General features: G+C 40.3%; 1 protein-coding gene across 9 annotated transcripts in view; it reads right to left on the bottom strand.

The window, feature by feature from the left end:
* The window catches only part of ndst3 (N-deacetylase/N-sulfotransferase (heparan glucosaminyl) 3), a 417,173-nt gene that overhangs the window by 96,621 nt on the left and 293,459 nt on the right, over positions 1-27,093 (bottom strand). For all 9 annotated transcript variants that reach the window (XM_069926585.1, XM_069926582.1, XM_069926590.1 and 6 more), the window contains one exon: positions 18,001-18,129. In XM_069926585.1, coding sequence (XP_069782686.1) covers positions 18,001-18,129 — 129 coding nt within the window. The remainder of the gene's footprint in view (positions 1-18,000; positions 18,130-27,093) is intronic.

The raw sequence follows: 27,093 nt of genomic DNA, 5'->3' as shown, positions 1-27,093 counted from the left end.
TGCACTGCAGAAAAAAAAATAGCCACACATGAAGTTACAGAGGCTACTTCAGCTCCTCCCAATGGTTACAAAGCCCCCGTGACTCTATTATTCATCAAACACTGCTTATACGCGCGCGTGTGTGTGTATGTACTGCATATGCATCATTTGTCTGTATGTGTCCTATGTCTCTATGAGTGCTTGCATGTTTTTGCTTGGTGGACTGGAGAACGCTGTTATGTTGGGTTGTACTTGTACAATCAGATGATAAATTCTTTATGGACAGCTTTTTTTGAGGTGAGTGAGAGCAACATCAAATTTCTACTCTCTGCCAATAGTTTTGCCTCCTTGTTAACATTCCTTGATAGCAGTTGCAATGGTATTTCAATAACTGACCCCATAACAAATGAGGTTCATGAAGTTCAAGTTTATTTGTCATCTAATTGTACCAATACAACCCGACGAAAGAGCATTCTCCAGTCCATGGTGTAGAACAGTGCCAACCCACATACAGACATAATGCACATACAGTCAAGTGATAGATATTCACAGTACATATGTACATGGTACCTAAAATAAATAGTAAAATCACGGAGAGTTGTTTCAGCAATCATGAGAAAGGAATCGCCAGTCACTTGTCCATATGATTTAGAATGAATTCAACTTTGTGATGTAGATACATGTTCTATTTCTGGCAATAGAAAAATTTAACAAAAGTGTTGTGATCATTTATATTTCTTCCAAGTTTGTCATTATTTGCAGATGATTATGAATTAGAAAAATAATAATAAAGAACTTACATTCATTTTTTCAATGTTTCATCTCTGGCCAGCAGTAGTAAATGCACTGTATTGTTGTGGCATTGTGTTACAATTCACCTCTGAAATTTAATTTGATTACTGCACATTAGATGGGATAAGGGTTTATTACAGCTATACTTGTGTGATTCTGCAATTTATGTCAGTGAAAATTGTTGATGCATTAATGGCACTGCTCTTTTATATCACCGTTGTTTTTATTTGATGAATTAGATAAAATAAAAGCATAAGATGTCCTCTTGTATCTGCTTTTCCATTCAATACATTCACAAGATCACAGTTAAAGGAACCATTTGGCCCAATGACTCTGCTCCACAAAACTGTTCACACATTTAGTTCCAATTTCCTGTCTTTTCCCCATATTCCTTGATACCCTGACTAATTAGATACCTATCAATCTCCCCCTTAAACTCTCCCAATGATTGGGCCTCCACAGCTGTATGTAGCAACAAATTCCACAAATCCACCACCCTCTGGTTAATGAAATTTCTCCTCATGTTATAACCTTCTCATTCTAAGACTGTGCCCTCTTGTCCTGGATTCACCCACCAAGGGAAACATCTTATTCACATCTACTCTGTCCAATCTTTTCAGCATTCAAAATGTTTCTTTGAAATCCCCTCTCATTCTTTTATACTCCAATGAACATTGTCCAAGAGCCAATAAACATTCTTCATGTGGTAACCCTTGCATTCCAGGAATCATTCTGGTAAATCTTCTCTGTACTCTCTCCAACATCATTACATCCCTTCAAAGATAAAAAGGCCCAACACTACACACATTATTCCAAATGAGGTCTCACCAGTGCCCCATAAAACCTCATCAACATCTCTTTACTCTTATACACTATTCCTCTTGAAATGAATCTCAACATAGCATTCGCTTCCTTTACTGCCGATCCAACCTGGTGGTTAACTTTTAGGTTACCTTCATAAGGACTCCCAAGTTCCTTTGCACTTCAAATTTTGAATTTGCTCACATCCAAATAATAATCTTCCTGTTTATTTCCTCTTTCAACATGTACATTCCGTACATTTCTCAACATCGCATCTCATCTGCCATGTCTGTGCCCACTCTCCTAAGCTTTGCAAGTCTCTCTGCAGCCTTATGGTTTCTTCAACACTTTCTTCTCCATTACCCTATCTTGGTGTCATCTGCAAACTTGACAACAAAACCATTAAATCCATAAAATAAATCATCAATATACATTGTAAAAAGAAGCAGCCCCAACACCAACCTTTGTGGAACACCACTAGTAACCAGCAACCAACCAGAACAGGATCCCTTTATTCCCACCCTTTGCTTTCTGCTTATCAGCCAATGCTCCACCCAAACTAATATCTTTTCTGTAATTCCATGGGCTCCCATCTTATTAAGCAGCCTCTTATGTGGCACCTATTGAAGACCTTTTGAAAATCCAAATGCACAACATCCACAGCCTCTCCCTTGCCCATCCTACTTGAGATTTCCTCAAAAAATTCTAATAGGTTGGTCAGGCAGGATCTTCCCTTCATGAAACCTTGCTGACTTGGACCTATCATGTCATGAACCTTGAGGTATTTCATAACCTCGTCCTTGAGGATTGACTCCAATAACTTTCCAATTTCTGATATTAGAATAATAGGTCTGTAATTTCATTTTTTTCTGCCTCCTTCCTTTATTAAACAGCAGAACTACCTTTGCGACCTTCCAATCCTCTGGAACCATGCCAGATTCTATTGATTTCTGGAAAATCAATTCCAATGCCTCCACAATCTCCAAAGCCACATCCTTCAGAGCCCACAGGTGCACCTAATCTGGTCCAGGAGACTTAGCTATCTTTAGTCCATTCAGTTTACTAAGCACGATCTCTCCAATAATCCTGACTGCACTTAATTCTATTTCCTGAGACCTCTGACTGTCAGGTGTACTGCTATTGTCTTCGTCAGTGAAGACTGACACAAATACTCATTTAGTTTCTTTCCCATCTTTGTTTCCCATTATAATTTCTCCAGCATCATTTTAGTCAGTCTTATATCTACCCGTGTCTCTCTTTTACTCTTTTTATATTAAAAAATATTCTTAATAGCCTTTTATATTTTATTTGCCAACTTCCTTTCATAATTCATCTTTTCTTTCCTAATAAATTTCTTAGTTTCTTTCTGTAAGTTTTTAAAAGTTTCCCAGTCTTCTGTTTTTCCACTCATTTGGTGAATCCCATTTCCATGTCCATGTACTTCTTTTGTTCACCAAAAGAGGCTGGAATGCACTTTAAGACTGGGCATCTATGAGCTAAAATATTCTAAATATGCAAACCTCACATTAGGAAACATGGAATACTACAGCACAGTACAGACCCTTCAGCCCTCAATGTTGTTCTGACCCATATATTCCATAAAACAGTACTAAACCCTCCCTACCCTGTAAATCTCGATTTTTCTTCCACCCATCTGTCTAAGACTCTCTTAAAGGCCCCCAATGTTTCAGTCACCACCACCATTCAAGGCAAGACATTCGAGGCACCCACAACTCTCTGTGTAAAAAACTTACCCTTGATGTCTCCTCTAAACTTCCGTCCTTTCACTTTATACATATGTCCTCTAGTGTTTGCTTTTCCTGCCATGGGAAACAGGTGCTGGCTGTCCACCCTATCTATGCCTCTCAGAATCTTGTAGACCTCTATTCTGTCTCCTCTCATCCTTCTACACTCCAAAGAGAAAAGTCCCAGCTCTGCTAACCTTGCCTCACAAGACTTATTTTCCAATCCAGGTATCATCCTGGTAAATCTCCTCTGCACCCTCTCCATAGCTTCCACATCCTTCCTGTAATGAGGTGGCAGAAACTGAAACATTTCATTATACTTCTAACTGTTTAGCTCCTTACACATGGAAACATCTGCCAAAGAGTGAGGACCTGAGCATGGTTGACTACACTGAACAATTTTTATTTTGAAAAAGTTTGCTTTCTGAAAAAAAATAGGGATTATGACAGACAATTTCAAGCTGAACATAAAGATAATTTCAGATTTGCTGTGTCATGTAAGAAGTTGGAGAAGCATTAAATTAATTTTTATTGAATTTAGCATCTTTAATCGCAAAATGATGCTGACATAACGTTAGTTCAACAGACCTAAAAATGTTTTGCAGTTGATTTTTGTTTTTACTCAGCATCTGATGCCTCTCTTGTTAGTGTCAAATGATAGTTGTTCAGCTTTGATAGATTCCATTTGCCCTGATACCACTTTTCCATGGTTGCAATGTCCTGGTGAAACCTTTCACTATGTTTGTCACTGACTGCACCCAGATCAGCAGGGAAGAAGACCAAGTGTGAATGTAGAAAATGGATTTTCAATTACATGTTGCACTTCAAGTTTTTGTATGCTTGAACATGTTATCAATCAGCTGGATGTAGTTTGGTGCTCTGGGGCTGCCAAGAAGATTCTCAGCCACATCTTTAAATGCCTTCCATGCTGAGACAACATTTGTCTAGCACCTGCACTGAATGCATGCCCAGGCATTCTTGCACTGATCAAAACAGCTTGCTTTGTGGGCAATATACTAGTAGACTTAAAATATGAAAGGAAATCACAAAAATAGGTTACATCTAAAAATGGTAGCTGATAGGAAAATTTTAAGGTGATTTTCGAGATCAGCAGCCAAAAATCCATAGAATAACCCAAAAGTATTCAGGAAGCAAAATCTTCATTGGCCTGTGTTATCACTGAAGCGTAATTGCTGAACAACCAGTAGGCCGAAAGGTAGATAAGTCCCTTGTTCCTGATGGAATGCATGCCAGGGTACTGAAAGAAATTGCAAATGTTGTTTGTGGTGAAACCACTTGTGTATGTAAATATCTTGACCTTATACGTTCACCCCTGCTCTCGATGGCCAGCTCATGACTCCTTTCCTTTATTCCCCATAAAGGCTGTTATGCCACAACCCTGCCCCCTAGTTCGAGCCCAGGTGAGGGTGAGCCAGCAACTCAAGGAATGCTGTCCATCTCTAGCTAATAGAAGCCTTCAGTCTTTGGGTTCATTGATTGTGCACTATTATTATAGCAGATACAAAGTTCTCTTTTATCTGGGCAGGTCCCAGCAGATTAGAAGACAGCAAATATAACACCACTATTTAGAAAAGAAGATAGATTAAAGGTAGATATCTTCAGGCCAGTTAGCCTAACATCCATAGTGGGGAAAGGAAAATGTTTGAAGCTATCATCAAGAAAGAAACAGTGAGATATCTGGGTAGACATAGAATGGATTCAGAAAAGGCAGATCATGTTTAACTAATTTACAAAAGTTCTTTGAGAATTGAAGAGTGAAACAGGTTGACGTGGTGCACTTAGATTTCCATAAGGTGTTTAAGAAGGAACTGCTCAAAAGACTTCTTTTTAAGATAAGGATACAAGAGAGGCTGCAGATGCTGGAGTCGAGCACATGGATAAAGGATTGGTTAACCAACAGAGTTGAAGCAACTGTAAGGGATCTGTTTGTTCTCCCCACATCTGTGTGGGTTTTCCACGGGGGCTCTGGTTTCCTCCCACCATTTGAAACATACCGGGGGTGTAGGTTAATTCGGTGTAATTGGGCGGCACAGGCTCATGGGCCAAAATGGTCCATTACCGTGCTGTATGTCTAAATTAAAAAATAAATAAATGGGTATTTCTCTGGGTAGCATCAGTGGTTAGTGAGATGCCACATGGATTGGTATTGAGCCCATAACTGTTTGCAATATACAGAAATAATCTGGAAGAGGACCAAACTTCTAAGTTTGCTGATGACACAAAATTTAATGGAGAGCGATCATGTCGAGGACACAGAGCAAGTGCAGAGACATATAGATATGTTAAGTGAGTGGGCCACAGTTTGGCCGATGAAATGCAACAGTGACCTCATCCACTTTGGAAGAAAAAATAGTTTGTCGCATTATTACTTAAACAGGGAAAAATTGAAACATCGTTGTTGAGCAGAGAATCCTGGGAAGTGCTTGGGTAAGAATTGCAAAGGTGCAGCAGATAATCGAGAAGGAAATGAGATGTGGCCTTTAATAACTAGTGGTTCAATTCAAAAGCAAGGAGGATGAGCTGCAACTGTCAAGGGTACTGGTTTGGGTGCACCTGGAGTACTGCATGCAGTTCTGGTCTCCCTGCTTGAGAAAATATATACTGGCTTTGGAGGTGGTGCAGTGAAGATTCACCAGGTTGATTCCAGAGATGAGGGGGTTAGCCTCTGAGGAGGTATTGGGTAGGCAGGGACAATATTAATTGAAGCTTAGAAGGATCGAGGGAATATTATACAAAATTGTAAACAGAATAGTTGAAATAAAACAGTGTGGTTGTTTTCACTGGCAATGAGAGTTGACTTCAAGAAGTGGGGGATTCGATATGAGTCAATCAGAATCAAAATTAGAATCAGAATCAGGATTTATTGTCATGAACCAGTCATGAAATTTGGAGTTTGTAATGATATGGTTGTATGCACATGTTGGCCCACCCTCCTGATGACATCCTCTCCTAGACTCCTCCCTGGACTCCTCCCATGTGCCCTTATTACACAAGATTTTTGAAGGTCTCCAGTAATGGAGAAGTTGCTGCGCTCCAATCAGCTAAAGGTAGACCCTCAAGTTCCGGGTGCACCTGAACTCTTCAAACAGTGGGTGAACTGTTTCAATAACTTCCTCGAGGCCGCCACTGAAGTGGTTGATTCTGACGAGAAGAAGCTGAAGGTCATACAGACACAAGTCGGCCATAGGGCTTTCCAGGCCATCCGAAGCAGCGCGACCTATGTCGAGGCGATGGCTGAATTGCGGATGCTGTACAAGCTGAAGGTGAACAAAGTCTACTCTCATTACCTGCTGGCGTCCTGAAAACAACAGCCTGGTGAGTCCGTTGAAGAGTTCATCCGATCCTTGGTCACACTGGGAAAAGACTGTTTGGGGAACCTCAAAGCCAAGATATCGTTGACCCAGTGTGTGGAAGATCTGGTCCGAGATGCCTGTGTGTCGGGATTGAGATCAGACTATATCTGACAGCATCTCCTCGAGGAGGATCAACTCCTGCTAAAAAAGGCAATCTGACTGATCAGAACTCTAGATTCAGCCCAGTGCCACACGGAGTCAAACGTGGGCAGAAGCGGGCCTACAATGTATGTTCCGCTGCACGGGCCACCATCCTGGGACTCAGATCGGAGGTTACCGACCCGATCACCGCTGCGGTGATGATTCAATTTCTGCAGGCAGGTTAGGTACACGAGGCACCTCTGCCCCACGAGGAGCCACATGCTTAGGCTGCGGGAAGAAGGGCCATTACCAGAAGGTCTGTAGGTCCAGAACCCTGTCCAGGAGCAGAGCAGTGTGTGTGCCCGAGGAACGTCCAGTGCAGACTGCGTGAGCGGAAAGGGGAGTGCCCTCTTATCTGCTACCGCTCCCAACCTCTGTGCCGTGGCCTACCACGTTAATGACGTCACTTCCGCCCGCCACGACTCCACTTCATCCTTCTTCTCTGACGAGGGCAGGGTTGTCAACATGGAGGTCACTATCTTGGGAGGGCCTCCCCATTGACGACGACGACGACAGGATGCTTGTCCTGGCGTCAGTAACCCTGGATCAAGCCAGCCCTCACCCGATCACGAACTCCATGATGCAGATCAAGGTGAATGGGCTTAAGGCAAACTGCCTTTTTGATAGTGGTAGTCCCAAATCTTTTGTCCATCTCGAAGTATGGCACTCCTCTGTTGAGAAGGAGGCATAAGAGATCATTGAGGCGGTGTGCCACTGGCGACATTACAAGGCAAGTAAAAGTTTACCCTGCTAACAGACCAGAGGGCAGTGACCTTTACGTTCAATACAAAAGAACGGGGTAAAATTAAAAATGAGAAGATTCTTAGGTTGAGTTATCCACCTACAATTATGATATCTTGTATCGGCCTGGTAAAGTCAGTGATTCCCCCATATGCCTTATTCCGAGGACGTGCCCCAGCGCGCATCTTGACTGTCTCCAGGCCCTTCATGACAATCTGTGTCACTCCAAAGTCACGAGGCTGTAGCACTTCGTTAAGATTCGGAAGCTCCCGTACTCCTTTGAAGATATCCTGTCCCCAACCAGACGCTGCTAGATCTGCACCGAATGTAAGCCGCAGTTCTACCGGCCAAAAAAGGCACACCTTATTAAGGCCACACACCCCTTTGAACAACTCAGTGTCGAATTCAAGGCCTTCCTCCCAACCTCTAATAGGAACGTCTACTTCATGATGGGTTGGACAAATTCTCCAGGTTCCCCTTTGCTATTCCCTGCCCAGATATGACTTCGACGATGGTTATTAAGACACTGTGCAGCATCTTCACCCTGTTCGGGTACCTTGGCTATATTCATAGTGACCAGGAGTCCTCGTTCATGAGTGAGGAGCTGCGACAGTACTTCCTAGCCAGAGGCATAGCCATCAGCAAGACCACCAGCTATAACCCCAGGGGTAATGGCAAGATAGAAAGAGAGAATGCCACCGTTTGGAAGGTAGTGCTCCTGGCCCTCAGGTCTAAGAACATGCCAGTGTCCTGCTGGTAGGTAATTTTGCCCGAGGCTCTCCATGCCATCTGGCCGTTGCTATGCATCGCTACCAACACCCATGCCGCATGAACACCTCTTTGCTTTCCCTATGAGATTGGTGAATGGTTCATCCATCCCTTCTTGGTTGGCAACCCCTGGGCTGGTCCTGCTACGGAAGCACGTCAGGGGCCATAAGAGGGACCCACCCACTGGTGGAAGCGGTGCACCTCATTCATGCCAACCCCCAGTATGCATTCGTGACGTATCTTGATGGCCACGAGGACACTGTACCGATCTAAGACCTGGTGAAGGACGGAGACCCAGAAACGGCCATGCAGGCCATTGACCAGACTGCAGATTAGATGGAACTGCACAGGAGCACAACCCTGGAGTCTGAGCTGCCTGTCTCTCAATTGGACTTCCAGGAGTCTACCCCTCATGAGGCAGCAGACCTCCTATCCCCCCGGGGTCACCCGCCAGCACTCCGACCCCAATGGTTCCTGCCTCAGACTCTCCTGTGATAGCCCCCTCTTCTGAGGAGCAACGCACAGACACGCTGGCCCCTCGGTGGTCCGGCTGAAGGAGGAAGTCGCCCATGTGACTAAACCTCTAGTCTGAGGGAGTGTCCGCCTGCCCATCCACTCCCCGCCTTGTTTTTTTCTCACTCTCTCGTGATTGTTCCCGGTGGTTTCTATTTAAAAAGAGGGGGAGGGGGGCATGGCAAGATGGCATAGAAGACAGACGTGCAAATCCACCTTCCCCCAGCTAGCTTTTTAAATACCCATTTTTAAAATTTAGAAAAGTGATTAAAAGTAGTATTCACAGTTTTTGGAATAATGGAGGACTGTAATAGCTACTAATGTGAAAAAAAATGGAAGCTCAATCACAGAAGAAACTACCTGATAAAAGTGTTGAAGAATTGAGGCCTACCTGTCCAGTTGAAACCATGGAGTTGTCGATGGGAGTCCCCAGGCCTCAATGGACTCCTGCTTGGCTAAGTATGATGCTGGCGCAGATCTTGCCTCCGCAAGATGGCGCCGGCTTGACCACAAGTTCGGCTGGTGCTGACCCACGCGGCCGGCGGTCCAGCCAAGAGAGGAGACCTCGAGCCTGCGATGTTGCCAGGTGAATGGGGGACGCGCCTGTGCGATCGGTGGTTCCACTGGGCATGCTCAGTGCTTCGAGGGTACCCGACTTATTGGAACGGGTGTGGGCTGTGAGGGAGTCGGAGTGACGCCGCCCCGATGAGGTTGGTGTGCCTTGCTTGGTTGTTCAGACCCCCAGCCGCACCGGAAGAGGGCCGGCTGTGACTGAAGAAGAAGAAGAGGACCTAACTTTACTGGGAAGTACACAAGAACAAACCTTCCCTAGTTTAAGGTAGGCCTCAAAGGGAGGTGATGGAATCCGGGATGGATTCTGTGTGGGCTGTTTTGGAAGGGATTGCTTACCAAATGGATAATATGTCGAAACAGATGACTCGAGGATTTTTGAAAGTGAAAACTAAAATGAGTACTATGTGTGAAGAAATGACAAATATGAAGCAAGATATGACTGTAGTTAAAAGTGATGTTAATAGATATATAAAATCAGTAGATATGGTACAAGATAATTTTAAAAAATTGAAGCAGCTTTTTTTGAATGTAAAAATCAAGTGGAACGTAATAGGGAAAAAATGGAAAAAGTGGAGGATTCTTTTGTGGATTGGGGGATTCAGAAAAAAAGAATTATTGAAGAAAATTGATTCATTGGAAAATCAAAGTCGGAGGAAAAATGTAAAAATAGTGGATCTACCAGAAGATATTGAAGGTACTGATCCGATAAAATTTTTAAAGAAATGGATCCCTGAGGTGTTGGGCAAGGAGTTTTTTCTGGAAGGTTTGGAGTTGGATCGAGCACATAGAGCATTAAGGAAGAAGCCGTTTCCAGGACAGTCACCATGGGTGGTTTTAATTAGTTGTTTGAAGTACCGAGATAGAGAAATTATATTACAACTGGCAGTGCAGAAGGCGCAACAAAGTCAAACTTCAATGATGACTCAAAATAATAGAGTATTCTTTCAATGCGGATTTGAGTCAAGAAATTATTGGGCGATGTCGGGAATTTAACAGAGCCAAAGAAGTATTGTGGCAGAAAGGTTATAAATTTACTTTTCGTTATCCTGCAGTGTTAAAAGTTTTTTATTGCAATTTTCAATCTCAATTTTTTGAAAATGATCATGATCCATTAATTTTTGCCAATTCGTTGCCAGATTTACAAGGGAATGGTCGGTCTTCATCCTTGTCACCTAAAAGAAGGGCAAATGGGAATGGGAATGGGAAGCATAGAAATAATGGAAAGAAAGAAGAGCTGACACAAAGTCTTCTTGATATTGAAGATCCAGAACAGTCAATGGGACTGGAATCATTGGGTTGATTACATTTATTATATTTGATTATATTTGATTGTGTTTCACTGAATAATGTACATAATTCTGGCTGGGTGGTGGGGCAGTGGATGGCACTGAAATCTTTGACAGTCATCTGCTGCTAGTGGGTTTTACCACACCCAGATTTTTAGGGCGTTACTACCTTTGGATGGGTTTTTTAAAGGGGTTATTTCATGTTTTTAGGGGAGGGTTTGTTATTTTAAGGATTTATAAGGGGAGTGATATTTTATAGTGGGTGAATATATTGTTAGTGTGTAGAAATGTCTAATTTGAAATTTGCAACTTTTAATGTTCAGGGCTTGAATAACCCAATTAAGCAGAAGCAAGTATTGGCCTATATTAAAAAAAATGAAAGTTGACATTGCTTTTTTGCAAGAAGCACATTTGACTGAAAAAGAACCCTTGAAATTGAAGAGAGATTGGGTTGGTCATGTGTTTTCTTCTTCTTTTAATTCTAAGGCGAGAGGCGTAGCAATTTTAATTCATTAGGGTTTTCCATTTGAATTACAATCTTTGGAGGGAAATGCTGGGAGAGTTTTGAGGGTGAACTGTAAAATTTTTGCTGAAGCTTGGAATTTGCTTAATGTTTATGCACCTAATATAGATGATGAATGGTTTATTTCAGAAGGTTTTTTTGTTGTTAAATCAGGTTAATGAAAATATTCTAGTCGGGGGAGATTTTAACTGTGTTTTGGATCTTTTATTGGATAGGTCTCCGAAAAGTATAAGGAAATCAAAGATGGTGATACAAATTGAGGCTTTGACAAAAGATTTAAATTTGGTGGATATGTGGAGAAGAGTTAATCCTACAGAGAAAGATTTTTCTTTTTATTCATTTCAACATGATTCATTTTCCAGATAGATTTTTTTGGTATCGGCACATTTACAGGATAGTACTCTACAGGCTGAGTATAAAAGTAGGGTTATATCAGATCATTCTTTATTGTTTTTTTCTTGTGCAAGTTCGGAAGTGGTACCTTCATCCTACAGATGGAGGTTTAATACAATGTTATTGAAAAAAACAGAGTTTATTACTTTTGTTAAAGAACAGATTACTTTGTTTTTGGCTGAGAATGTTAATTCTGTAGATAGTTGTTTTGTATTATGGGATGTTTTGAAAGCTTATTTAAGAGGACAGATTATTAGTAATAGTACCAAAGTTAAGAAACAATATATAGCAGAAAGTTTAGAGTTGGAGAAATGAATTGCTGAGTTAGAGAACGATTTTCAGAAAGATGTGACAGAAGAATAAAAAGCGGCTTTGGCAAATTTGAAATTACGTTACAATACATTACAAACCTATCCATTTGAGCACAAAATTAATCGATTTAAGCAGCGTTATTATGAATTGAGTGAGAGGGCACATAGGGTACTTGCGTGGCAATTAAAAATGGAACAGGTATCACGGACCATTAATGCTGCTAAAAAGAACTCAATAGTTACCTATAAACCTCAGGAAATGAATGACCAGTTTTATTAATTCTATCAAAAATTATATACTTCTGAGGGGAAGCAGGATAATAGTTTTATTGAATCTTATTTATCTAAATGAATTTTACTGGTATTAGGGGAGGAAGATGTTATGGAATTGGAATCTCCATTTACAGATTTTGAGATTAAGGAAGCTATACAGGAGATGCCAAATGGAAAGTCACCAGGGGACGTTGGATTTTCTGTGGAAATTTTCTGTTTTTGGGGATGTATTACAACAAATAACTGAAGAACAGGTGTTACCGGAATCTTGTTCGAGTGCTTTAATCACTGTAATTCCAAAAAAAGATAGAGTTCCATTGAAAGTGTCTTCGTATAGACCTATTTCTTTATTGAACGTAGATTATAAAATCATAGAAAAGTGTTAGCAAATCGGCTTGCTAAGTACCTACCTAAGTTGATACATATTGATCAAACAGGTTTTATTAAGAATAGGAATGCATCAGTTAATATCCTTCGGTTGATAACTTTGGTTATTGCATACCGAAAGTAGCCCAACCATCCAATGGTGGTTGCACTAGATGCAGAAAAAGCCTTTGATAGGCTCGAATGGGATTTTTTATTTAAGGTGTTAGAGAAGTTTAAATTTGGCCCTTTTTTTATTGGTTGGTTTAAAGCTTTATATACAAACCCAATCACAAGGGTGATGACAAATGATCAAGTTTATTTACCATTTAAATTGACATGTTCAACTCAGCAAGGTTGTCCATTGTCACCAGCCTTGTTCGCATTGGCTCAGATGATAAGACAGAATGAAAAGATAAGAGGGTTGAGAGTTACGGATGAGGAATATAAGATTAATTTATTTTCAGATGATGTCTTGATATATTTGACAGAACCAAAACAGTCATTGTCACAACTGCAGGAATGTTTTTGCAATTTGGAGAACTTTATGGATATAAAGTTAATTGGGATAAGAGTGAAATTTTGCCAGTTGGAGAGAGTGACTATTCAGAATATAAAAGTATTATAAAATTAAAATGGTCAGATAAACTCAAATATTTAGGAATAATTGTAAATGCTGATTATCAATCTTTATATAAGTTAAATTATGTTCCTTTATTTAAAAAAAAATTAAAGTAGATTTAATTAAATGGAAAGATTTTTCATTAACCTTAATTGGTTATGTAAACTGTATTAAGATGAATATTTTTCCTCGAATTCAATATTTATTTCAGTCGATACAATGTTCCCTTTCAAAGGTTTTATTCTAGGATTTAAATAAAACAGTGAGGGAATTTTTATGGAAAGATAAATTACTGTGAGTAGCATTGTATAAACTCACATGGAAATATGCATTAGGTGGACTTCAGTTACCTTATTTTCAAAATTATTATGAAGCAGCTCAGTTGAAATTTGTTAGCAAATTGATGGACATGGATCAACCTCCAAGGTGGGCGAAAGTGGAGATGGCTTGAATTTCTGAAGTTGAGGTGCATCAATTTATATTTTGATGGAATATAAATTTGTTGCAGGAATGTAATATGCCGGTATTAAAACATTTGTTAAAGGTTTATACTAAAAGAAATAAGGTTTTAGGATCAAAAGGTAAATTATCAATTTTAATCCCATTATATAATAATCATCTTATTCCTTTTTCAATGTTCAATAATCATTTAAAGAGTTGGGACTCTCAGGGTATAAATACATTGCAGGATTGTTTTGAGGAAGGACAACTTCTTTCTTTTAACCATTTGAGGGGACAATTTGATATATTTGAAAATTCTTTTTTTTTGTTTATTACCAGATTAGAGCTTTGGTAAAAGATATTTATGGTAAAGAGATGATTTTACCTGTATTGATAAAATTTGAATCTTTGATTTCCTCTATACCAAAGAAGTTATGTATCAAGTGTTACAAGATAGTATGGATAAACTGGAATGGAAGAAGTCTCAGCTTAAATGGGAAAATGATTTAACCTTTTTTTTCCTGAAGATAATTGGGCAGATATGTGTAATGACAGTGTAATTAAATTGACAAATGTACGACATGGAATGGTCAATTATAATTTTTTACATCAGTTATAGTTAACTCTGGAGAAATTGAAAAAATATGGTTTTCATCATTTGGATTCTTGTTTCAGATGTGGTTTATGTACTGGAACTTTTTACATGCTGTTTGGTCTTGTGTTAAAGTACAATCATTTTGGGAAGGAATTAGGTTAGTTTTGGAAAAACTATATAATATTAAACTACCATTAGATCCATCCATTTTTTTATTGGGTTATATGGTTTCTTTAAGGGGATTAGGGTTGGATAAGTTTCAAATTGCATTTGTACGCTAAGTATTGTCTGTAGCACAAAAATGTGTAGCTCGTACATGGAAAGATAATATAGAGGGGTGAATGTAATGATATGGTTGTATGGTTGTATGTTCAGGCTGGCCTGCCCTCCTGATAACATCTGCTCCTAGACTCCTCCCTGGACTCCTCCCATGTGACCCAGGCCATAAAGGTCAAGTCCCTGCTTCCTCTCCTCATTTTCCCTAGCCTTGACCCAGGCCAGCAGTCTCTTGTGCACTAAATCCTTATGATGGTCATAATGGGGACAGCTTCTCCAAGAGAGCAGTAAATCTGTGGAATTCTCTGCCCATTGAAGTAATGGAGGGTGCCTCATTAAATGGCATGGCTTGCTTTTACAGTGCCAGCGATCAGGACCGGACCAGGGTTCGAATCCCGTAGTGTCTGTCCAGGAGTTTGTACATTCTCCCTGTGTCGCGTGGGCTTTCCCCGCGGGCTCCAGTTTCATCCCACATTTCAAAATGTACTGGGGGTGTAGGTTAATTGGGTGTAAATCGGATGGTACGGACTCGAGGGCCGAAATGGCCTGTATGTCTTAATTTTTAAAAAATACATTTAAAAAATGTAACATTTAAATTTTAAATTTAAAACATTAAAAAATTTAAAATAATAAAACTGTGGGGTTATTCCGAGTACATGATTTAACATAATTTCATCCAATTCTCTTCCTTTCACTTTCCCCATCTAATTCATCCATCCATATCTCTTTCCAGACCACATATGCCTCACAGCTCACTTTTCCTCCTTCCTGTACCTTCCTTTTATTCTAATTCAAAGAAGTAGATTGTGAATTGCTCTTGATAGAATATCCCTGGGCTCATAGCTTAATAGCTCTGGAATATGCAACACAGCTTCATCTGTGACGATAGTCGATGGCAGCTCAACCGATGCTTAAACTGCCAATTGTCTGTCATTCATCAGCTCAGCCACTTCCTATCTTTGATACCACTCAGACCTGGCAATCTGGCCCTTGTTCAATCAGTTGTGCACAAAATAATTGACGACACGCTCTGCAAAGAATTTTCTCATTCCATAGGACCTCTTTACCTCGTTAATGAAGTGAAGGTGACCCGTCGTGAATCATTTCAAACTGCACTTCACAGAATCATTATCCATCAACCTCTGAAGGATGGTTTAAATAAATAGGATTTCAGGAGTATTTTCTCAAGGAGGAAAAGGAGGGTAGAGAGGAAGAGAATTCGTCAGCATGTCCCACAAGGAGGACCTTGGCAGGTGAAGAAACATTTGCCAATGGGGAATTGATAAACTTCAGGAATAATCAATCAGCCAAAGCAGGAGAACAGAGATCACAAATAGTTACAGAACCAGTGCAGACCGAAGAAAAAAGCAACAATTCAGAACACTAAACCTTGAGGGTAACAAAGCAAACTAAAAATAAAATCATCATACAGGCCCCGACTTTGTGCATCCTGGCCATTCAATGTCATCTTCACTTTATATTTGACCTTCCCAACTAGGAGTTACCAGCTTCTTCAATTTTATGATGGACCATCATTTCAATTGTGATGTGATTTTTTATCAAATTCTGGTTCCAACTTTTATTGCATCATATTGTTCTCTGAAGTAGTTGGACAGTTTTATCCAATATACCTTGGAGTTTAGAAAACAGAGGGATTACCCAATTCAAATATCTCAGTTCCGAAGGGGTTGAAACACAAAAGTCTGCAGACACTGTGATTGTAGTAAAAACACAGAAATGCTAGAGGAACCAAGCAGGTCACTCAGCGTCCATAGGAGGTAAAGATTTATATATGACATTTCATGCCTGAACCTTTCTTCAAGGTATGAGTCAAGGTATAAGAACCTAAGGGGCTTTGACAAAGATGTCACTGTTGATGTGTATTCTGTACATCTTTGGCTTGGCTTCGCGGATGAAGATTTATGGAGGGGTAATGTCCACGTCAGCTGCAGGCTCGTTTGTGGCTGACAAGTCCAATGCGGGACAGGCAGACACGGTTGCAGCGGTTGCAAGGGAAAATTGGTTTGTTGGGGTTGGGTGTTGGGTTTTTCCTCCTTTGCCTTTTGACAGTGAGGTTGGCTCTGCGGTCTTCTTCAAAGGTGGATGCTGCCCGCCGAACTGTGGGGCGCCAAGATGCACGGTTTGAGGCGATATCAGCCCACTGGCGATGGTCAATGTGGCAGACACCAAGAGCTTTCTTTAGGCAGTCCTTGTACATCTTCTTTGGTGCACCTCTGTCTCGGTGGCCAGTAGAGAGCTCGCCATATAGCACGATCTTGGGAAGGCGATGTTCCTCCATTCTGGAGACGTGACCTACCCAGCGCAGTTGGATCTTCAGCAGCGTGGATTCGATGCTGTCGGCTTCTGTCATCTCGAGTACTTCGATGTTGGAGATGAAGTCACTCCAATGAGTGTTGAGGACAGAGTAGAGAGAACGCTGGTGGAAGCGTTCTAGGAGACGTAGGTGATGCCGGTAAAGGACCCATGATTCGGAGCTGAACAGGAGTGTGGGTATGACAACGGCTCTGTATACGCTAATCTTTGTACATAATGAAGTCCTTAAAACCACACAATGACAGCCAAAAAAACTGGTTTCAACAAAGGTAAATTGAAGTTGAAAATGTCACTAAGACACCTGTCCTTCTCGTGACCTTTATATTCACATGAGAGAGAGGATGTGGGGGTTTTGGTTTTTCCCTGCAACCCTGAGAGAAAAAAATCAAACAGATGGAAGAACCATCGTTTTCAGCGGAGACATTAAACAGAGGCTTAGTTGCACTTTCAGGAGGCTTTTATAACCTCGGGGAGCACCTTTTCAAAGAAGAGCAGTAGATTCATGCTTAGATATCTGGTCAATAAATGCCCCTTACTCAATAGAACTAAAATAGATCATCTGCTCATTCTACATAAAATCTTGCTTAGCCTGCTCTTGGAAAACTGTATGCAATTTTGGGTGCCCCCATTACAGGAAGGATGTGGAGGCTTTGGAAAGGGATGTACCAGGATGTTGCCTGATTTACAGGGAATGAGTTACAGGGAGAGACCGGACAGACTTGGATTATTTTCTCTGGAGCATTGGAAGCTGAAGGGCGAAAGAGGTGAATCAAATCACGAGAGGCAGTGGAGAGTCAGAATCTTATCCTCAGGGCAAAAGCGTCACACATTGGAAGATATGCTTTTAAGGTGAGGGGAGGAAGTTTAGGGGAGATGTGTTGTGCAAATATTGTGTGCCTGGATCAGGTTGACAGGAGTAGTGGTGGACTTACTATTAACTCCACTGTGAAATATCTGCCATTGCCCAGCCACATCAAAAGAAAATATAAATATCTTCAGCTCTTGGAATTCAAAGGGCTGAGAAGGTAGTAAAATACTACTTTCTCAAAGGTAATTAATGATAAGGAATGAGTGCTGATCTTGCTCATAATGCTCAAATGTTGCAATTAAATATTAGAAGTAAATAATCATAATGAAGGCTGCATTGTATACTTACTGGATTGAGAAGAACGGTGAGAAAAAGTTCTCCTCCTCTGATGCTTTTATCCAATTCTCTTGGGCCTCCAGGGTACTCTTTGTAGAATATGGTATGTGTGAAAAGGCCACAGGTTTGACGTGGGAGTACCTGGAGTAATTAAAGATATAACGTGGCATAAATTTGAGCAGCCTTTCTCAGAGAGAAAGAAAAATCTTACAAAAATCAGCAAAATAGTGATAATTAACTGGTGAAAATACAATTTAAAAAGATCTTTGGAACACAGAAGAAGTTGCCAAATAATCAATCTGATTTTTTTTAACTTTCCATAAGATTCAGCATCTTGAAACCTGTGTACAAGTTGGTCTGCCTCACACACATTCATGTACACATACACACACACACACACACACACACACACACACACACACACACACGCTCACACACATGCACACATACACACAAAAATACACACACACATACACGTATACACACACATACATGCAGACATATGTATGTATACATGTACACACACAAATGTGCACGCGTGCATGCACGTGTGAAAGAATAAGTTTTACTCATATGCTTATCAAAGGGTTAATGGATTAGGTAAGAAAAATACAGTAGCGGGTCAAGCAATGATGGGAATATAATTGCCTTCTTAAACATCTGTGCCATAGTGAGATAGTAGCTGACATTACAAGAATGCCAATAAACCTTGGGCTCAAGTCATTCTGACTTTCTCAGACATTCATAGGCATTACAGGGTAACATGTTATGGTAAACACAAAATGCAGGTGTGTGAAACCTGCGTGAAACTTGTAAGCATCTCATGAAGATTCCTGCCCTAAATGTGTATAAAAGTACAAAGAACACTCTGATGCATTGAATATGGGGATCAGTATGAAGAACGAGTCACTAATCTCTTTCTTGAATCCCCTTACACCCGCTAGCGTTAAAAAAGGGTTAATAAAGAAGCTGTTGTATGCTTAATTGGCTCTGGGAGTGCCCCTCATTTGGAGAGGATGATTGCCATCAGGTATCTTTTACTACTAATAATCCTTTCCACCAATGATCTGAGAAGGGGCCGGAGGTTCTCACTGCCTCTCCCCAGCAACACAAGGAAGGAGGGAGGAACCTATCGTCACAATGGAGGTTCAAAGTGTATCTCTTCCATTTTTAATTGACGCAGGAGCAACTTTATACAAGAATTCTCGTGTGAACATTGATGTATTCATTGATGCCTCATGGCACCTTTCAACACCATCGTCTGTAAAATAGTGGAGAAGTATGAGAGGAGGTATGGTCAGCATCACCTTATGAGGTAAGGATAAACCAACTCAACTACCTTCCATACCACTTTACATCCAGTGTACAAGTTTACATCCAGCATTCAGTGGCAACTCTCCTGGTGTTCAATCAAACAGAGCCACTATTAACCCAGCAGCTTTTTAAACACCGCCTCCAGATGAACTTGAAGAACCAGATTATGACCGTTTGCGGCACAATCATCTTTTAACTTCTGGCACAAGATTTAATGGACAGTGCCATTGAGGAAACTATGACTTGGTTTGTTGACAGATCAGCTTTTGTTGATGATGTAGGTCAATACCGTTCAGGTTATGCCATTATCCAAAAGAGAGATGAAGTAATAAAGGTGGCTGCCTTCCACCATCCAGTCTGTCCCAGCAATCTGAATTGTTCACCCTTATTAGAGCCTGCATAATAGGGAATGGAATGTCATTTAATATTTGTGCCTTTACCAGGACCCTGCATCCCTTGGGAATGCTCACGTACATGCCACTGCAAAAACTGCTCATTTATAAACAGTCCCTTCACTAAGTGATAAACTGCTTGAAAATAGAATGGTCTTTCCTGACATTGGGGATGTAGGGTGTGTGAAACATCCCAATTTGATGAAGCTCTGGGAAGAGTGACGGTGCACCAGAGATCCAGAAACTAAATTGTGGACCACCCTTGCTTGAAAATTTATGTACCTAATGCATTTTTTTTAACCTGGACTGCTTAATTATATACATGCAATAACACATTTGGGTAAGGAGGGATTGGTAGGAGTGGCACACTAATTTGAGAAAAGAGGCATAAAGGAAGTGACAGAAATTTATTATCTATCAGCAAATAAAGCAATTAAGTGTCTTCCAGGTAGGACATGAATGCCTATCATTTGAAAGTATATAGATTGGCTTTATAGAATTTAATAGAGTGCATAGCTATAAGTATTGTCATATTATTATTGATCTATCTAAAATATCGATCTACCTCATGCCTTGGAAAGAGCTGAGGCAAATTTATATTCATATTTCTATCCACTTTGTGAATATACGAACTTGGATAAAGGCATAGAGTTCTCCATGAACGAAGAAAGGATGGCAAAGTCACCCTGTTGCCACTTGCTATTAAAAGGTTAGCTGGCCAAGGTTTTTATTTTTACATCAGTAGTACTAAGAGAACCCTCAAAAATAATGCTATTGAGAAAATGTTATCCTCAGAACAATAGCATCATCTCAAATTCATGCCATAGCTGCTCTTCATCAACTACAGCTCGGCCTTCAACCCCATTATTCCCTCACTGCTGGTCCAGAAGCTACACACTCTGGCCTCCGTACCCCCTCTGCAACTGGATCCTTGACTTTCTCGTCAGAAGACCACAGTCAGTACAAATTGATAATCCTCACTGATTATTAACACAGACGCACCCCAAGGAAGCGTGCTTAGCCCACTGCTCTACTTATTATTCACCCATGACTGTGCAGCCAGGCAAAATTCCAATGCTATCTGCAGGTTTGCCAATGACACTACAGTTTTTGTCAGAATCACTAACGGTAGTGAGGAAACTTACAGGAGGGAGTTAGATCAGTTAATTGAATGATGTAACGACAACCACCTTGCACGCATTGTCAGCAAAACCAAGGAGAGAATTGTGGATTTCAGGAGGAAGTCAGGAAAACATGACCCATCCTCATCAAGGGCTCAGTAGTTGAGAGGGTCAAGAGCTTCAAATTCCTGGGTGTGAACATCTCTGAGGATCTGTCCTGGAGCCTCCATGTTGATGTAATCACAAAGAAGGCTCGCCAGAGTCTATACTTCGTGAGATATCTGAGGAGATTTGGTATGTTACCAAAGATTCTCATAAACTTGATGAGGAAAAATATTTTTTCCCAGAGAGTAGTGAATGTTTGGAATTCTCTAACAAGGGAAGTGGTTGAGGCTGCTTCATTAAACATATTTAAAATTCGGTTAGATAAATTTTTACATGATAGAGGAATTACGGGATATGGAGAGAAGGCAGGTAGGTGGAGTTAGGTCATAAATTAGATCAGCCATGATCATATTGAATGGCGGAGCAGGCTCAATGGGCCATTTTTGGCCTACTCCTGTTCCTACTTTCTATGTTCCTATGTAACTTCTACAGGTGTACTGTGGTGTAATGGAGGATTTAGACCATGCTTTTGCTTATGGAAGGCTGAGTATCAGTAACCTACTTTGAGAATAATTAGAGAATCAACAGACATAAGCTAAATTCCACCATGGGGCCCAGAGAAGCAGTTATCTGACAAAAAGACACCTGGTACCAAGAACGTTTAATCTTCCTGCTTGTTAGCCGGTTGCTGTTTGAGATTGATGGGATTGTTGGTCTCAGACTGTCAGGCGAGACCTTGAAGCTAAGTAAACCATTGTATTCAAAGTGATAGGCTAGAAAAGTTGTGGTATTTGATAGAAGCCTAGGCGTGCTCGGTTATTTTTTTTTTGCACAGGAAATAGGTGCTCGAGTAAGCAATTTTTTGGTAATATAAGCCGTGGTCCCGCTGCTGAAGTTTCAGACTCTCTGAGGGGTGGAAACGTCTCTCAGCAAGAAGAAGAACCTCTAGACTCCAACCAACGTCCCGGTCGGAGGAGGTGGAGAAGCTGCTACCGGCGCTCGGACAACCTACTACAAGTGTGTGGTCATTGCCTCGTTTCAGCAGTTGGGACCAGTCCAGGTGTTGATAAGTATAATTGGGAAGGGCTTGCATATTGTAGTTTGAAATCAGCTTTAGATTTAGTAATAAAGATTTGTATGATCTGAAGTGCTCTTGGCGTGTGTCTCTGTTTTCTTTCGGTAGCTCAAACACTGTGACCAATCTAAAACAAACAAAATGAGAGGTACAAGTTTACCAGAACACATGGAGAGTATTCTGGCTGGTTGAATCACTGCCTGATATGGAGGTGCCAACACTCAGGACAAGAATAAACTCCAGAGGGTTGATAACACAGCCTGCAACATCACAGGCACCAGACTTCACTCCATCGAGGATTTCTACATGAGGCTGTGTCTTAATAAAGAAGCCTCTGTCCTCAAAGACCCCCACCACCTAGGCCATGCTCTCTTCACTCTGCTAACATTGGAGAAAAAAGTACAGGAGCCTAAAGACGAGTACCTAGTGACACAAGGACGGCTTCTTCCCTGCTCCTTCAGGTTCCTGAATAATCAATGAACCAAAGACACTGCCTTACTTTTCGTGCACTATTTTCTTTTATATAGTTATGTTGTAAGATGGTTATAAAATGAATATTTGCAACTATGATGCAAAACAACAAATTTCATGACTTGTTTTAGGCAATAAGCTCTGATTCTGATTCTGAAGTTTTGGTAATGAGGAATATGCACACTATACTCCCAAATCCAAAACTATCTCCAGCTCCTAAATTAATGTAAACTTAAATTATTAATAAAGGAGACAAGACTATGGAGTCCAGCAAACAGGCTTCTAGTTCACATGGTTGCAGCTCTGGTTAAATTGACAGCCTAAATACAACACATTTCCATTCATTTACATCCTCTGTGCTAAAATATTATAATTTTTAAATGAATTTAGACGCTGCTAATTATTTTAATAACAGCTTAAGACGATGGTCAGGCACATCGGCAGTGATCTCCTGCCAGTGCTGATACAGCCTGGCATGACATAACCTGTAATTCCACACTAGCACAGGACAAATCTCGGCAGAAAAATTGTTTTGTTTTTCAAGTTCCAGTTTGGAAATCAGCATTGAAACTTCATTTTTTTATGGCATTCAGTTGATCATTATACTGCAAAGCTGTTAGACTTGGGAGTATCTTCATTAAATTTTAAATTTGTTTATGCATCTTCCAGCTTTATTTATAAAGTCTCAACCTGCTCCAGATAGACTTTGAGCTCCTCCAGCATTTTACATCTGAAAGTGACAAGTAATAACATTGATTAAATTCTTGAGGCCTTACATTTATAGGTACGTAACGCCCAGAGGAAAGAGGGGGACACAGAATTTGGCCAGGAGACAACTACGGCAGTAAAGGTTGAGGAGAAACCTTGATAGATACATCACACAGATTGGAAAAAGACATCATGATATATCAGAAAGAATGCAAGAGCCCTGATGGGGCTCCTGAGTGGTGAAAATAGACAATGGTTGTACTTAAGGGTGTTTTGGGCTTTGTTTTAGGCATCCTTGTAATGAGTAATTTGATGGAGGAGAAAGAGAATTAAATAGCTAAACGGGAATGGCATGTTAATCCTTATTTATACATGTCCCTGATGTATGTTGAAACTATGAATTTGTCTTGCTGTTGGACATTATGCCAACCCATAAGAGTCAAGATATCCCTATGGTAGGAATACCCTTTAACGTGACAGAACATTTCACATGCAAAGTCCACTCCAAATGGACTCTGGTGGGGGGGGGGGGTTTAAACTAGATTCGTAGGGGAGTGGGAACCAAGATGAAGGAGCAGAGGAAGAGGTGGTTGATGGAGACAGCTGGGAGAGAGTTTGTGGGGAAAGACAGGAAAACGGAGCAAAACTGCATCCATAAGGAAGTAACAGGTACACAGATTCAAATGTTATAAATAAGGGTTAGATGTTTTGTGTTTAAATGCACCAAGCATAAGGTATAAAGTGGATAAGCATGTAGTACAGCTGCAGATGAGCAGGTATTTATGTTGTGGCCACTGTAGAGCAGTGGCTAAAGGACGGATGTCATTGGACTTGAATGTTCAAGGATACACTGAGGATTGAGAAGATAAGCAACTAAAAAGAGAAGGCAGCATGGCCGTGGGTAAGGGACAACATTAAATCATTGGGAGGCCGTGACAGGATCAGAAGATGTAGAATTATTTTGGGGTTAAGTTAAAAAATGGCAAGGGTAAAAAAAAATTGTTGGCTCTGATATACAGATCACCATGCAGTAACCTGGATGTGGACAACAAACAACAGATTAAGAAAAGGGATCAGAAGTATAATGTTATGGTTGTCATAGGGATTTTAACATGCAAGTAGATTGGAAAAAAAACAGGTTGGGGCTGGATGTCAAGAGACAGAATTTGTAGAAAGCCTACAAGATGGCTTTTTAAATTTTTTAAAAAATTTATCAATACATGTATTATAAATCAATTAAAAAACATTTGATGTACAACCAGTGCTTGTTTTTTTATCAGACATGACAATTTTTAATAGTTTTACCTCCCCCACCCCCCCCCACCCTCACCCTCCTACAAAAGAAAAGATCCCATAGAAAAGAAAAAAAGAAGAGAAAAGAAATACTCTTCCCCTGGAATTATATAGATAGTAGGTGATAATACAAAATATAGCCAAGCCTCGAAATTTAAATGGCCTAAAGAGGAATAAAATATTTGGTTATTAGGATAAACACATATTTAGACTCTCCCTTATAAAATTAATTATGGACCATTATTTAAAAAAAAATTGAAGAAGATTTAAAAAGTTGGATAGATTTACCTTTAACTTTGATAGGATGAGTTAATTATATAAAAATGAATATCTTTCCAAGAGTCCAATATTTATTTCAATCATTACCTATTAATGTTCCCAAACATTTTTTTAAAGATTTAAATAGAATTGTTTGGAAATTTTTATGGAAAGGTAAAATGCCAAGGATTGCTATAGAAAAATTAACTTGGAGATATGAACAAGGAGGGCTACAACTACCTAACTTTGAACTTTATTATAATGCAGAGACAATGTAGCATGGGTAAAGGCTGAATTGAGTAAAATAGGAGAGCAAAAGTCAGAAAAAGTGATATATAAAGGGAATGAAACTATTAGTAGGGGAAGCAGACACCCCAATAATGAGACACTTAGTTAAAGTATGGCATGAGACACATGGGTTGATAGAAATAAAGGGATACAGACTAGCAAATATGCCATTAGTAAACAATAGATTGTTACCATTTATGTGGGTAATAAGAATTTCAAGATGGCTTTTAGAGCAGCTTGTTGATTGGCTGTACTGGATTGGTGACCACAGGTCATTAGAGAGCTGAGAGTAAAGGATCCATTTGGGGGCAGTGTTTACAATACGAGTTGGATTTGAGATTTAACAAAGAGAAACAAAAGTCAGATGTGTCACCACTTCAGTGGAGTAATGGGAATTGCGGTGGTGTGAGAGATGAACTGGCCAAAGTACATTGGAAGGAAGCACTAGCAAGGAAAATGACAGAACAGCAATGGATGGAGTTTCTGCAAGAAATGGGGAAGGTGTAGGATTAAAAAGAGGGAGCAATCAAATGGCAAAATGTCATGACTGTGGCTGACAAGGGAAGTCATAATCAATGTGAAAGCAAAAGAGAGGGCAGACAAGGAAGCAAAGATTAGTGGGAAGAATAGAATTGGGAAGATTTAAAAAAAACCTCACAGAAGATAACTACAAAGATGAAGAATGAAAGTAGGCTAGCCAATAATAACACAAACACATACATTTACATTTGCGCATAGTGGGGTTAAATTTAGAGTTACGTTTAGAGATAAGTAAGAAATGTTATGTTATTAATGGTTTAATAAAAAAACTATTATTTATAATTTAACATTGTTTGTTGAATTTTCCATTGCTTTCCTTTGTTAGTACTAAAAAGCATTTATTAGTTTATAACAATATTTTTGGCAATTATATGACAAATTAAGTAACGAAAGGGTTCAGCTAACTATCCAAATAATATCTTTATAATTGTTCCATTGAGCTCTTAATGTGCATTTAAAATACCATCACACAGGTTACTAGCTGGGATGAAATAGTCTGATGCTGCCAACAGTGTAGGACTAAGAAGATTTTCTACACTGAACTCTGAAAGATAAACCAATTTGCAACCTGAAATGACACTTAGAACCATAGAAAACTACAGCCCTTCTAGTCTGAGCTGAAATATTATTTCTCTAGTCCCTCTGACCTGCAGCCATTCCAAAATCCTCCAGACCTCTCCCATCCATGTATCTATCCAATTTTTTCTTAAAACTTAAGAGGGAGCCCACATTTACGACATCAGGTGGCAGCTCGTCCCAGTATTTTCTCAGTGAAGAAATTCCCCCTAACGTTCCCCCAAATCTTTCAGCCTAAAGCTAAGTCTTCTCATATTTATCTCTCTCAAACAAAGTGGAAAGAACCTACTCATATTTATTCTGTCTATTCCCCTCATAATTTTGTAGTCCTCTATCTAATATCCCCTTGTAGCAGCGGCTAGTCTGCTAACTGAAGGATTGCACAACCAAACGGGTTGACTTCAGTGACCAAAAACTCATTTATTGACATCTGCTTGGCTGGTCTTATGCTCTCAGCCCGGCCCAGGCTGAGAACCGTGCTGGGGGCCCTGACATTGCCGGGGAATCACGTGGACCGCAGAGCGCAGGCTTCTGAGCTTGATGCCGAAGTCGGGGAGAAACCCCCGACGGCACCATTTTGGCCGGCTGCCCTGCGTGATATGCGGGGCCAGTTCACCTGCCTAATGGCATGCCGCCACACCCTCATTCTTCTATGCTCTAAAGAATAAAGTCCCAACCTATTTAATCTTTCCCTGTAACTCAACTCTTGAACATCCACAAACATCCGAGTAAATCTTCTTTGTACTCTTACAATCTTACTGAAATCCTTCCTATAGTTTGATGTCCAGCACTGCACACAATACTCCAAATTTGGCCTCACCAATGTCTTATACAAACTCATCATAACATCTCAACTCCTGTACTCAATACTTTGATTTATAAAGACCAAGATGTCAAAAGATTTCTATACAATGTCTATCTTCAGGGAATTATGTACCTGTACTCCATGATCCCTTTGTTCCTC

Source organism: Narcine bancroftii, chromosome 3 (genome assembly GCF_036971445.1).
Source record: "Narcine bancroftii isolate sNarBan1 chromosome 3, sNarBan1.hap1, whole genome shotgun sequence".
Classification (NCBI taxonomy): domain Eukaryota; kingdom Metazoa; phylum Chordata; class Chondrichthyes; order Torpediniformes; family Narcinidae; genus Narcine; species Narcine bancroftii.
Note: the sequence above shows the minus strand (reverse complement) of the source record. Positions and strands in the feature narration are given on the sequence as shown.